The 14,601-nt window shown below is 35.5% G+C and overlaps 1 protein-coding gene across 1 annotated transcript in view; it reads right to left on the reverse strand.

The window, feature by feature from the left end:
- Window positions 1–14,601, reverse strand: part of LOC144447778 (uncharacterized) — a 77,948-nt gene continuing 63,347 nt past the window's right edge. Inside the window, exons 29-53 of the mRNA XM_078137860.1 lie at window positions 14,352–14,480; window positions 13,781–13,906; window positions 13,279–13,401; window positions 12,618–12,740; window positions 12,058–12,186; window positions 11,233–11,361; window positions 10,802–10,924; window positions 10,489–10,608; window positions 10,002–10,124; window positions 9,562–9,699; window positions 8,955–9,206; window positions 8,548–8,685; window positions 8,087–8,212; window positions 7,331–7,453; window positions 6,657–6,784; window positions 6,006–6,246; window positions 5,348–5,479; window positions 4,656–4,790; window positions 3,926–4,053; window positions 3,217–3,457; window positions 2,480–2,629; window positions 1,993–2,065; window positions 1,542–1,639; window positions 632–1,023; window positions 1–150 (exon numbers count right to left, since the gene is read on the reverse strand). Of these exons, the coding sequence (XP_077993986.1) occupies window positions 1–150; window positions 632–1,023; window positions 1,542–1,639; window positions 1,993–2,065; window positions 2,480–2,629; window positions 3,217–3,457; window positions 3,926–4,053; window positions 4,656–4,790; window positions 5,348–5,479; window positions 6,006–6,246; window positions 6,657–6,784; window positions 7,331–7,453; window positions 8,087–8,212; window positions 8,548–8,685; window positions 8,955–9,206; window positions 9,562–9,699; window positions 10,002–10,124; window positions 10,489–10,608; window positions 10,802–10,924; window positions 11,233–11,361; window positions 12,058–12,186; window positions 12,618–12,740; window positions 13,279–13,401; window positions 13,781–13,906; window positions 14,352–14,480 (3,770 nt within the window). The remainder of the gene's footprint in view (window positions 151–631; window positions 1,024–1,541; window positions 1,640–1,992; window positions 2,066–2,479; window positions 2,630–3,216; window positions 3,458–3,925; window positions 4,054–4,655; window positions 4,791–5,347; window positions 5,480–6,005; window positions 6,247–6,656; window positions 6,785–7,330; window positions 7,454–8,086; window positions 8,213–8,547; window positions 8,686–8,954; window positions 9,207–9,561; window positions 9,700–10,001; window positions 10,125–10,488; window positions 10,609–10,801; window positions 10,925–11,232; window positions 11,362–12,057; window positions 12,187–12,617; window positions 12,741–13,278; window positions 13,402–13,780; window positions 13,907–14,351; window positions 14,481–14,601) is intronic.

Consider the following 14,601-nt stretch of genomic DNA (forward strand, 5'->3'; position numbering starts at 1 on the left):
TTATATACTTACATCTCGAATGAAACGATTCAGTTCTTCTTCTCCAGTTGCCACGTACGGCACAACAAAATCAGAACTATAGGTCTGACTTATTGGGTTCTCTGTTGAACCATCTCTGTCAAATTGTGGTACCCTAGCCCTTAAGGGTTCCTGTTATAAAACAAGAAGATGTAACAATAAGGAATACAAGAATGTACAATAGAACATTTCACACTGGAGAAAACACAAGTAAACTGTGGCAGGAATCCAGAATGTATTGTGCTCGGACTAACATTATTAAAGATTAGGTAATTTCTTTACAAAGGTTATTACATCAACTTAGCAACTTGATAAACAATCAATCACCTCTGATAACGTACGATTCAAGTGAATCAAGAACGGTTTCTATTTTGAACCTCCCCCCCCCCCCCCCGGCCCCACCCAATTTGATATAATTTGTTTTATCCGCACAACATGACTATTAAACGTCAATTTTATTATTCAAAACGAAGAAGACAAACATTTTCAGATCTGGAACTATATGTTATATATGACTATAAATAGGCTCTACTGATAACTTATTTTGAAGATATTTCTTTTCAAATTATTCTTTGGGTTGCCCGAAAGACTTTTTTCTCGACATTTCACTTACCTTCAAGACAGGTGCATTCTTCATCACTTTGAACAGCTGTTTCATTCGGTCATCATCTTCGTCAAATTCACTGCTAATGTTGCTGATTCTATCGTCGTAGTCATCTGGCATTGCTCGGCTGCCAGTTCGCCATATTGGAGGACCACTTCCAAACATAGTGTCCCCATAGTTAGCCATAATACCACTAGTTGGATAAAACGATGGTTGGCGGCGGTATTGCAGACCCTCGTTTCGATAAAACAGTGGCTGGCGACTATGCTCTTGCCGTGTATGGCGCACTGTTCTTTTACGTCGCCAGACAACGAACACTAGCAAAACAACGAGCAGCGATAATAGTAGAATAGAGGCGGTGGTACCAAGTCCAATTGCTACTGCGTTCAATGTACCGGTGTCTGATGGGAAACAAAAAATTACACATTAATTTCCGAATAAGTCCATACGACCGATAAGACGTGTATAATCAGAGGGCTGAGAAGCTGACAGCACGTCAAATAGTTTGTTTTTTTTACCTATGAGTAATGTTTTGCCTAGCCTTTAATAGTCTGCGAAATTCTAACAGCTTTGTATATGTTAAAATATGTCGGTTAGGAAAAGGCACTACGTTGCTCATGAATGTTGTAACTTTTAAAACTGTGATAAGATTATGCTACGAGTATTTTTTTATCATTTGCCCTATCATATGATGCAAGAACTGAAAAGAATATTTACACTGAAAAAAAACTTGCCATGCTCACTGCATGAAAATGTATACTAGGCCTACATTTATATTACAAACAACGTAATGGAGATAATTATCCTCTCTCTAAATGACAAGAAATCTTCATTTACTGACAGAGTAAGATGTCAACAGTATGGCGGTCATGCAAGTATCTAGCTACGGATCATGTATGCAGTAATTTTCGCCGCTTACCCTTTTTAACTACCACGTCTGTTTTACCACCATCACCATCGCCATCACCATCCACGACGGTTGAATTACACCTGTCACCGGTATAATCTGACGGACACCTACAGAAACAATCAAGAATTGTTAAATAAATTTCTGTGAATTATTTTTGCATATGACAATCTTTGAAGCCAATCGACAAGATGTCAAATGTAGCATTTGAATATTTACATTCAACCCAATGTAATGACACAAGTCTTCGCATACATCTTGAACTAGCAGTTAGACATTGGTAATATTATCACTGGTCATCTTGACCTTTAATTTCTGTCAAAATCTTACTTTCGATTGAGAAAATCGACTTCGTCTAAAATAAATGTAATATACAGAATCTTGTGACGTATTTCACATGTTCATTTTTCCAAAGATAATTAATATCAAACATAACATTTATTATAACTGTGTCTGTACTTACTGACAAGTTCGATTGGTGACGCTGTTTCCGATGCAAGTACCATTATTAAGACAATAATCTATAGGACAGATTTCTGCAAGATAAAATTGGTGTCAAATTGTGGTTCATGCATACTTTAAAGTTCACAATAATCGTTCCAGGTTTAGAAACAAGTATTTCACATTAAATATGCAATGCAAAATGTTTTATTCAGGCTTGGTAAATGGTCATTTACTTATTCTAATTTTGCAATTAATATCATAACTTTTTTGGCACATGTTATAGTATATGAAATTGGTATGTAGGAACTAGACTTTAGGACACAATTATCAGTACAACAACAGTAACAACAACAACAACAACAACAACAACAACAACAAGGACATGGAATACCTCAACTGATCTGTGTGTTATAATATTTCATCGACTGTGGTCAACTAACTTCTCAAAAGCAGTTGACCAAAATGTTTCTTAAGATCTAGATTACTATAACGATAGACATTCTTACCAGTACACATTCTACCCGGTCTGTCAGTGGTATCGTCTGATGTATCTTCAAAACCCGTGGTACACAGACAGGTAAAACTACCAACTGTGTTGATACACGTAGCATTCATTGAACAGTCGTTGTCCTGACTGTTCGCACATTCATCGTAATCTAGTCGAAATGAAAGATACGTATATATATGAACATCCGTCGTGAAATCACTGTGGGTTACTCTTCAGCTATAACTGAGTACTGTCGTTGGACAAGCTTAGCTTCTGTTTCATTGCATGCTACACAGTTTTGTGATTGCGATGACAACTTAGGTGATTATAGATACATCGTGATTTGGATATGATCGGCACACTGAAATATCATTCTAATATTCACCACCACAGACACCTATTATTCAAGATTTAGTGTTTAATCAAAATTCGCAGATAAATTAATATCTGGGTTTCATTGGTAGGTGCAGTCAGTACTGAACTAATTTGAATATTCCATAACATATAGTCACAAGACAGATTTTACACAAAGAAAAACGAACAAACTATATTCATATGTTTACATAGAATATATTCCAATGTAAATATCAAATCTTCATTTCACAAGTATGAAATTACTATCAAAAGAAATGTTCGGATTACGGTTGAAATAATATTAAGAACACAATGCGAACTGGATGAAATCGCTAATTACAATTTAGGAACAGCTACGGAAAGAAACGAAAAGTATGGGAATACTGAATTCTTTTTACCAACCTTCAAAATGGACACTTTCATTGGAGAGCAATGCCGACAGTGAACCAGTGGTTACAGTGATGAGATCGTTGGAGTCAGCGTACGATTGTAAGATAGTCGTCAACACATCAGGGCTGTAGTCGGAATCAGTTGAATGGTAGGTCACGAACTCTGTACGGATAGATCCCGCACTGAATCGTAACACCTCGGTACCGTAATACGTATCTCGGGTAAACAAGCTTCGTAAGAAGATGTACCGGAGCTGTAACCAAGGAGACGATAAAGTTGCTTTATTGATAAACTGATATATCTAAAACAAGTTATTTGTAACGCATTGTAATACTACGTGCATTGATATGTTATTCAGCTCTAGTTTACGCCTGCACTAACTTTTAAGCTGCCAAACGTAAACACATCACACTTGGATTACATCGTTTGTATGTGTTATCATCTGTCCATAACTCTTTGAAAAAGGAATTAGCAAACATGTTGACACTAACAGACTGATAGAGGACAACAATATCCACACTCTATTTCATATAACACATACCTACTTGCTGAACGTACGTACGTACATACATACATACATACATACATACATACATACATACATACATACATACATACATACATACAGACAGACAGACAGACACACACACACACAGACAGACAGACAGACAGACAGACAGACAGACAGACAGACAGACAGACATACAAAAATACAACTGACCACTTCCTGAACCTTGATCTCTAGACTATTGAAGTCTACACTTGTAGAATCCGATAATGTGTCAGTGAAGGTTGCTGGGTTCCCGTTTACTTCATATATTGAGAACTCACCATACAGTGCTCGGGCATCTATAAACAAAAATAAAATTTTCATTCATTTAATTTGAAAATTTAAAAAAATATTCAATACCTCTTAACATGTTTTGACATTTGATGTAGATTTAATGAGCACAACGTGGTATCGAATTGTGCATAGTGTTTGCTAACATTTTCTAAGCCAACCATATACTTTCTTCACGTCATGTATCACGGTAGAATTCTAATGTAACATTTGAACTTGATAAAAAGGCGATGTCACATCCAGACAACTTTTTTAAAATCTGGTAGAATAGAAAGTATTTAGCAATTCTCTGATACTGTCATACCACAAGTTAGTTGAATTTCAGGGTTATCTAACATATAGCTAGTCGCTACAGAAATTGACGGTCCTCAATGTCTGTACGCGGTGACACTAATGCCCAACTTCCTACCCTGCAACCAACGGTGTAATCCTGTGCCATGTTGATACTGACGATAGTTACAGACGGTTCCCGCCATTGGAATAGCTGATATGAAATATTTTTGTTCTTGATTTTAGTCACTTAGTAATAATTAATATACGTGGACAATGCAATGATTTTAATCCTTTTAGTATTTTCCTTATTTGTAGAATATTCATATTGAATACTTACATATGCATGTCTGGTTGCCTGCGTCCATCTTGAAATAGCCGGGTATACAGTCGCATTGATAGCTGCCCTCTGTGTTCACACATTCCGTAATTGTGTCATTGCAGAGGTTATCGTTTGTAGCACATTCGTTGATATCTATGTGAAGGAAAATATAAATATCAACCCAATTTTCTATTTCAGATCATGTTCCAGTGTACTTGATTTTCATTTCATCAATTAAAGGTTCAAACAATGTCGGAGTTTAAGAACATAAACCCCGAATGAGTTCTATAATCTGGATAAGAATTCTCGAATCTAAAGTACAGTTATGAACGTTAAATAAAATAATCATTTTTACATAAAACACGTCACACTTTATATAGACACCGTGTGTCTGTTATGTATAATGCTTAGTATAAACTGTTCTGGACAACCGAAGTCGTATCGTTGCCAAACAGCACCCCCCCCCCCACCCGTCAGTTACCATGGGCAACTTCACACTTTCAAAGACATTGCGTATTGATGATATGTAACAATCAACTGAAATAAAATGGTTGACTTTAACACATTGCACACTGTACACAAGTATGATAGCTTTCAATTAAAAATCGAAATCTATGAGATGCATTTTTTTGGAGCATAAAAAATTAACTTGTTGACGTAGATATATAGAAAGACAATTACAGAATTTAAATAGAGCTTTATCTACTCACCTATGCAATTTCCCAGAGATCCATTACCTGTCCAGCCTGAGTCACAAACACATGTATAATTGCCATTTCCAATAAACACACAACTTGCATGTTCATCACAATTGTCTGTCTGGTCAAGACACGGGTTGTTAACTGTTGGGATACAGATGAGATGTGAATGAGTAAACCAGTCTAGTACACTGTATACATGTATACTAGTTGGTAAAATCATGTGGAGTTTTTAGTCACCAAGACTACGTTATATTGTAGCGACAGTTGAATACAGCGCATTGCAGGTTACTGTTCACTGGCTCTGTATAATACAAACTGCATTTGCTATTAGTAAGATTGAATGAAATATTTCTTGCTACATTTTGTATAAATGAGAGGAACTAAACGTGTCAACGGGCAGACATCAAACGTAGACATCAAAACATTGGCGCCTGCATGTCTGCGTCTAGTTACAGCGATTCTGAGAGAAATTTTTCATTTGTGCAATTTTTCATTTTCACTTTTTCATAACTATGAGTCCATAAACATTCACTCTCGAGCTCTCATGAATAATAAATTAATACTTCTAAAGCAAATTAATTACAAGAGGATACCATTCATATATCTAACTGAAAGACAAGACAAGAATAATTATTGCACAAATTCAATATTTAGTAGGTAATGTTACCTGCTACCAATACTTTGAAGGTCTCTGGGATGACGTAATCATCACCGCTTATAATATTTGAATATCTGCCACTCAAACCAGCTGCAAATGCTTGTTCGATTTCATCTGCGGTAACGTCTGATTCCGGAATGAAGTCCAGAAGAAATATAACCATAACGTTTGGGTTGCCATCTTCCATTGATGTTACACGACTTCCTAAATAATCGGTTGCTAAACTGCTGTTTTGGAATAAGATATCGAGCTGTATACAGAAAAAACAAACAATCATAGCGTAAAGTAACGACTCGTTATAGTGCTAGGTTTGTAAATTATCTTGTTTCTATTTATAAAGTGTATTCGTTGTTATTCTTTACTCACTACAAACTGGCTTTATATTCATAGAATTGCACACTACTATGTACTGATTTGAAATTGACTGGTTTGAAGTAATTATTTACAATTTTGGCCAGTTTAGTTAGAAGAGTGGGAGGGGGGGGTGTCTGAGGCCTAAGTATAAGAATTGAGGTTTTTATACCCTACATTGAACTATTGATATCACCCCTTAGAACACGAGTGCGCTCCATAATTGTACTTGGAATCAATAAAGTCTGTATCACGCCTAGCTCAGATTGCTAACAATTACAAAGAAGAATGATTAGAAAATAGTCTTACATCTTCTGTTACAACAGTAGCATATGTCTGGTACTTTACGCTGCCACTAGAGTCCAAGTCTTCAGTGTACGTCCATACCAAACCCCTTTCACCAATGAAAACCACGGTGGCTTCAAATGATCGAATTTCTGTCAACAAAATCGAGATATATCATCAATTTACTAATTTCTATCCCAATCCTTAAAAAATATCATTACCACCATATGTACATATTTATGATGCTTGCTAATCATTGGCAATACTAAAGCTGTTATGATTCGATGCAATAATATACACAGTTAATTAGTAAAGGTGATAATTCAGGAAAAAGGTACGAGAAATATAACAGACAGACAGACAGACAGACAGACAGACAGACAGACAGACAGACAGACAGACAGACAGACAATAGAAGGTTTCTGAAAATCAAAGGTCCAGTTCGGATTTGGATTTGGATTAAAATTGAGGAATGATAAAGAGTTGTTTGACAGAGATATAGCCAAGGTTGTTGAAGAACAATATAATGATGCTTTGTAATCCAAAATGGCTCCACTGATAAACTGACACTAAGGCCTTTAACAGAAATAATCTCTCTAAGACTTCCAAATTAAAACTGTACCGTAACAAAGACAATATCCTAGACATGATACAATAAAGTCAAAACAAGTTATTGATGGCGTGTATGGCATACATACCTTGACAGATACCATCCTGTCTATGGAATCCAATCAAACATTGACAGGTGTAATTTCCCGGGATATTCACACATCTTTCATCAACTCCACTGTCACATGGTTTGGTTTTACATTCATCAATATCTGTGAGAAAACAATTCAGTTATAAAATATACTCCACTAGCATAATTGCTTTCGTCCGAGCTGAACTGGGTAACAAGTCTGTGGCTAATATTCAGATGTATTGGACCTAATAAACGGTGTGTTATTTCTAATATGTAATATATGTAAAATAATAAACAACAAAAACCTTCATAAACTAAATATAATTTTAAAATAAGCACACTTTTAAACGTGTCAAATATGCATGCATATATGAATTGTATGTTAGGGTGAATCCTGTCGACACAGTATTAAATAATGTACTGATAAAATAACACTATTAAATCGAGCAAAACGTTATTTATTGACCAAGTTCTATACGCAAATACTTTCCGAAACTTCTCGGTAACTATGAATTTGGCCAATACCTATCGAAGTAAGTTAGCATTGCACTTTGGATCAATTCATTCTAAGTGGTTCACTTCAGATACGATAGATGCTGCAGATAGACGAGTTTCGAACTACTAGTAGACAGACATATTGGAATATTCAATATAATTGTACGATTGAAAGTTAACTTGATTGTCAAGATATTGTCACCGTTAGCAGGTGTAACCTTCAATTGTAGAATTGAAAGTTGACTTGATTGAGAAGGTATTGTCCTCCTAATTTTACCTGTACATGTAGTTCCATCGCCTTCATAGCCATTCGTGCATTCACAGTAATAAGAACCGTCAGTGTTTGTGCATAAACCAGCAACTGTGTCACATTCATCTCTCTCATTTAAGCATTCATCAAAATCTACGGTAGATTATAAAACACAGTAAAATTATTAGAGTCTATCAAACATACAGTAACCTTTAGGATATTGGTCACAGAGAGAGAGAGAGAGAGAGTAATCTATGGCTTATATCGGGTTCCTTTCATCGAAGAAAATACCGAAATAAAAACAAACCGCATGCACAAATATAGAATAAAATGTCCTAAAAATTACAGAAATGTCATATAAAAGCTGAATCGCTTATGTTATTTGTTCTAACAATTTGATGAATATTTTTGGTAATCTAGTCCAAATACACAGGAAAGCTAAGGAATAACCAGGCCTTTATACCAACAGTCTGTATTAAAGTACCTACCTTCACAGATTCTTCCTGCACTGTTGTTAACCGTTAAGTAACCAGATGGACAGTCACATGTATAGGAACCGATATAGTTGGTACATAGAGCAACCGGGTCACAGTTATTGTCTACTTCCGATAAACATTCATCAAGATCTGTGATTAATACAAAATTTACATATATTCAAAATGTATGTTCTCTATGGGTTGGTAGAAGTGATTACTTTAAAGTGAATATGTTTTTAAAGTTATGAATGTATCAGATGTAACTCAATTTTGGATAAAATGCATGGAAATGAGAGACAGATATTTAGATAATATGAATAGCCCGTTTCATCCCTGTTATTATATGAGGCATAACATATTATCATTGGATTGAAAAAAGTACTACAAAATATTTCGGGGGGGGGGGGAATAATTCGTACCTGTACAAAATGTACCGTTGCCTTGGAAACCAGAGTTACATGCACAACTGTATGTCCCAGGGCTGTTTGTGCAGGCAGCATTGTCATCACAAATCATGGGATTCTCTACACATTCGTCGATGTCTACGCAGTCATATCTACCCTGGGAACGGTAGCCAGAGGAACATGTGCAGATGTACGAACGTTCAATGTTCTCACAGACAGCGTTAACGCCACAGTCGTTGGTCGAAGAACTGGCACACTCGTTGATGTCTGTAAGGCAAGGCAAAATAAATGGACATGATGAAAAGATCTTAGAAACATGATAGGGTTATTGCTAAATAGTTTTATTGGGTTTAAGGCCAATGTTGAAAATGAAGGAATGTGAAAGATTATTTGGATGAGTGGTTTAAGTACTGGATGAAATCGAATAATACTAACTGTATTTTCAGCCGTGCTATTTTACCTTGTAAAGTTAAGTAGGCTCTGCAGATACAACTCTTAGAATTCTTGTTTCAATATTACCAAGGAAAACCATCACGAACGAGTTTAAATTAAACAACCTATAAATTCTCAAGAACAACTGAAAAGGCGGTGGAAGGGGTTTTGTACGACTATTACAATTTACCTGTACAGTTGTTGCCATGACTTTGGTAACCATCGAGACAGGAGCACTCATAGCTTCCATACGTGTTGTTACAGGTAGCTAAGGCGTCACATGATGCTTTGGCGGGATTATTGTCCGGCAAGGTACATTCGTTAATGTCTATCAAAGAAAGGAGTAATTATGAGAAAACGAAGTTTAAAAACAATGAAATCACGCACATACACACAGTCAGACACCAGTCTGTCTGTCTGTCTGTCTGTCTGTCTGTTTGTCCGTTTCTCTGCATGGATGGATGGATGGATGGATGGTGGATGGATGGACGGATGGATGGGTAGATTCATCTTAAATTCAACTTCTCATTTCAAGCCATTCATCACATCCAAACGTTATCGTAAATTTGAAGGTTTGTTATTATAGTGATACACAGGCTGTGGTGTCATTTTTGGAAAGCGTGTACATACCATAACAAAGCACACCGTCTCCTTGAAAACCGGAATTGCAAACACATGAATATGATCCTAATGTGTTTGTACAATTTGCGTCGTCGTTGCAATTATCCTGTGCTGTGGTACACTCATTCACGTCTGAGAATAGAGGAAAGAACAATAATGCAATCAATAATACACATAAACCTTTTAATCAATACCAAAATTTTGAGAAGAACTTCTTTCGTTTGAAGTTGGCATCACATGACCATACGTTGTACATCAATATCTAGTTCGTTAGAAATTAAGTACTGACCCACCTAGACCATCAACAGAGAGTGGACAACTTCTAGTTAAGTCTGTAAATCCCACCTAATGTATATTAGAGAGCGATAGTATCAATCATTTGCTTCGTCAAACTGATTTAAGCATCATGCTCCAAAAAACATTCACTGTTTGCGTTTAACATTGTATATAAAACTTAACGTGAAATGCAATGCCTAGTGTAATATATCCACACTACCTTGGCAGTTCTGTCCATCTCCTTCAAATCCATCTTGACAGGTACAGTTGTAAGAACCGTCTGTGTTGACACAATTTGCATTATCATCACAGGAGGATGGTAGCCCACATTCATTCAAATCTACATAAGGATAAAAAAAACGTAATTAGTTAAAAATTAACACTGGAGAGGGGTCAATAATCAAAATGTGTTTCAAAACGTTTTTTTTTAACATTTCTTTGAATGAGTTGTCTAGAATCATTTATCAATACAGCACACAACTGACAATACAATGTATGATATTTGAATATGAATTTATTACGTCATATCATACCTTCACAGGTGTATCCATCACCCATATATCCATGCAGACAGTCACAGTAATAGGAACCAATAGTATTGTTACAGTACGCGTTGTTGCCACATATAGCAATGTTGTCACCACACTCATCAACATCTGAGGAAACGGAGAAAAAAAGTCATTATTTTGTTTTCAACATTTCCGCCAATTCTGTAATTGATGTTTATTAAACCACGGAGCCCCTCCCTTGCACTTATCTTTCATCTTTACAACTATTGAAAGCTTGTATATATTATAGAAATGGTCATTGTATCACTTCAACACATCACATCTTCAAGTTTACTGAATTGCAGTTTACAACGTGCATCAAACAAAGAAAAATCAAAATCGATTCAAATAAATATTACCAGGCGTGTCCTTCAATTGATCAAATACAAGTGTTGGCTTCCAACTTGTGAACTCACCTTGACATATATCAGTGACATTTTGGAAGCCACTATCACAGACACAATCATAGCCACCATAAGTGTTGACACAGACTTGATGCCCATCGGTGTTACACACAGTGCTGTTTTCACTACATTCATCAATATCTAGAAGCAAATGATAGTAGAATATAATTACAATTGAGTACTAAAATTTCAAAAAAGTACACACACACAACATAATTTGATAAGTTGAGAGCTTTCGACTATAGATTGTCAGTCTCATTCACGCTAGATAGATGGCGCTGTTTATGATCACGTGTTTATAATTGCGATTATTTTTCCTTTAATTATACTTACTAAGACAATTTTGTATTCATAATATGACTAATAATGATAAAAAATGCGTAGTACGTATTGATTGGAATGTCGTTATTCATGATATCACGGTTTGTTATTTTAAATTTCCTCTTTTGTGTAATGGAAAATTCTAGGGTAAATTATAAATTATATTACTATATACGTTCATGTGAACTATGTACATTGTAATATTTACATTGCAAAGTAACAGTGATACAATGCTTAAATTGGGTTTTAAATTACTTTAAATATAATTTAAATCAAAACATGGATTTATAGTTTAATTTGACCAAACATCCGTGTTAGCCTGTCTCAAGCTATGAATTTCTCTTGATAACAAAACTATGCTAGAAATGACTAGGGAGAAAGAACTCCCCAAAAATGGATATTTTTAGCACAGCTCGTTACAGGCAAACTCAGATGCTTGGCCGAATTCAATTGTATTATGTGTTCATTGCTCCATGTAACTTAAAGCTAATGTTATGTAATGTCAAAAGCGCTTACCAGAACATGTTCGTTCATCAATGTTGATCGTGAAACCATCGTTACAACTACATGTGTAACCAGGAATAGTGTTAGTGACAATCTGCTCGCAACGATGTGGATGATCTGGGTCGGTCGATTCGTCTATGTCTAAAAAGTGTTAGATTACATGATCAAGTTAGTCATGAACCAAAATGACTAAGAATTCAAACATGTCAATTTTTGAAATTGATATAAATATCCGATCAATTGAATTTATGGTGATACTGTCTATTGTTCTTCAGAATGAAATATAATAACAGACGGTATTACGAACCAGTGTTTAGATATTTTGAAAATTGAATACGCAGAGCTGACATTATTAGTAATGTTCATAGCTATGTTGATGGCTATCAGTGAATGAATTGATAACTAACTTGTATAAAAACTGGACGAAGTGAAATAAAAAAAACGTGGGGGAGGGGTGTCATACTCGTGATAATTTTTGCGGAGTCACATTTGAAAACTGCCGCTTTCCTTAATTCTTGACCACGTTGATCTAAATGAGCTCAGGGAAGTCAGAAAATCAACAATTTACTTACCAATACAAACTGTGTCATTGCCCCTGTCGAACTTGTAACCTCTGTTACACAGACATTGCTCAGTACCATTTAAAGTGTAACAAACACCGTTGGTGCAGTTCAGTTGTGAACAACTTTCCACAGCTAAAAATAGAAAAAAAAGAAGGACACATTAAACTGATTCAAATAGCTGACCCTGAAAATGTGCAAATATGTAAAAACAAATGAAGGTAAATCACATAAACAATTTTAATTAATGATATAAAATAATCACAGATCGAGTTACAAATCTTGTAGGAATTAAATATGTACAAAGAACGGTACTGTTGTGGGACTAGGTGGTGTGAGAGAAGATGTTGTCAATTCCTCCTCTGTAGTAGTTGGCACACTAGTAGTTGTTAGTGTTGGTGCAGATGTCGCCAATTCTGTTGTTGTTGTTGTTGTTGTTGTTGTTGTTGTTGTTGTGGTGGTGGTGGTGGTGGTGGTGGTGGCGGTGGTGGTGGTGGTGGTGGTGGTGGTGGTGGTGGCGGCAGTAACAGTTGTTAGGCTTGGAGTTGTTGGTAAAACAGAAGTTGTGGCATCTTCTGTTGTGCAGTTTCCCTGATAACAAATTATCAAACAACAAACCACAACAATAACAATAACAATAACAATAACAATAAACATTGTGTCTTAGACTTACGTTGGCATGTATTGTCATTATCTAACTGGAATCCTTCATAACAATAACACGTGGTCTCTCCACCAACAGTGTTATTACAGCCTTGTGGACAATCATCGGTACCAAGATAACATTCGTTAATATCTGTAAAATAAAATGAAATAGTACAAAGACACTGACTTTCAGTCATTTTTTCTCTATGGCAGTTATAAACCCGTTTTGCCAGGAGATTATATACACAGCGTGGATATTAACATATATGACAGCATCAATTTTATAACAAATTAATGACAGCAACAACTGATTAATTATAATTGGTAATGAGGAACTTTGATGAGATCGATGTAACGTTTATGCAGAGGAAAGACGAGGTAGAATAGAAAAAAGGTTACACTTTCTGAGAATGAATATATTGTGGTGTTTCATCAGTGCTGGTCGAAAAATTAAATAAGTAAATTCAAATGTTGATGTATTTAGTAAGCTGTTACACATAATTGTACTTTGTATTCGTATGTCTTCTTACCATTACAAGTGATGCCATCAGCGTCCAAGATATAGCCTGATAGACAGGAACATTGATAACCACCGAACAGATTTTCACACAATGGGTGTCCACAGTTGCCATAGTTACTCAAACACTCGTTGATATCTATGTTATAAGAATAGAATAAAAAGAATATTGTAATATGTCATATTTTATATGTCTGTTATATATACATATGCAGTAAATCGTATATATAATAATATATAATAAATATACAATGGAGTGGCTACAAGTGAAAGAAAGTATAACTTATATTTCATATTCCATATTTACTACTTTCCATCAGTCAAAAACTGTTTCGAAAGTAGACGTGTCATAGCCTAAAATAATGTCAGCATTTTATGACGTAATTTTCTTTATGTACATGGAGTGACACATTGGTGAATTACAAAGCATAGATTTGGGTGTTAGTCGGTTTTAATGTTGTCCATTTTGACTGGAGGCCATTAAGGATACAATTTTGTCTCTTAAGGGTTTGCTTCGTTGTATGCAACCTCAGTAAAAATTTCATTCTGTGTGCTAGACGAATAAAATGTCATTTAAAACTTACCGGTACAGTTTGTTCCGTCTCCTTGAAATCCGGCTATACATTGGCATTCATAGCCACCAAGTGTGTTCAAACAATTACCATATTCTAAGTCACATTCAGTCCTCCATGGTGTAAGGCATTCGTCTATATCTGTTAGTTTGTGTGGGGAGATAAGAATAGTATTAGCATTTAGCAGTCTATCACAACCTCACAAAGTTCCACAACAAAGAGAATGAATGAATTACTTGCATGCTTCGCGTAAAATATATTG

This window comes from Glandiceps talaboti, chromosome 16 (assembly GCF_964340395.1).
Source record: "Glandiceps talaboti chromosome 16, keGlaTala1.1, whole genome shotgun sequence".
Lineage (NCBI taxonomy): Eukaryota > Metazoa > Hemichordata > Enteropneusta > Spengelidae > Glandiceps > Glandiceps talaboti.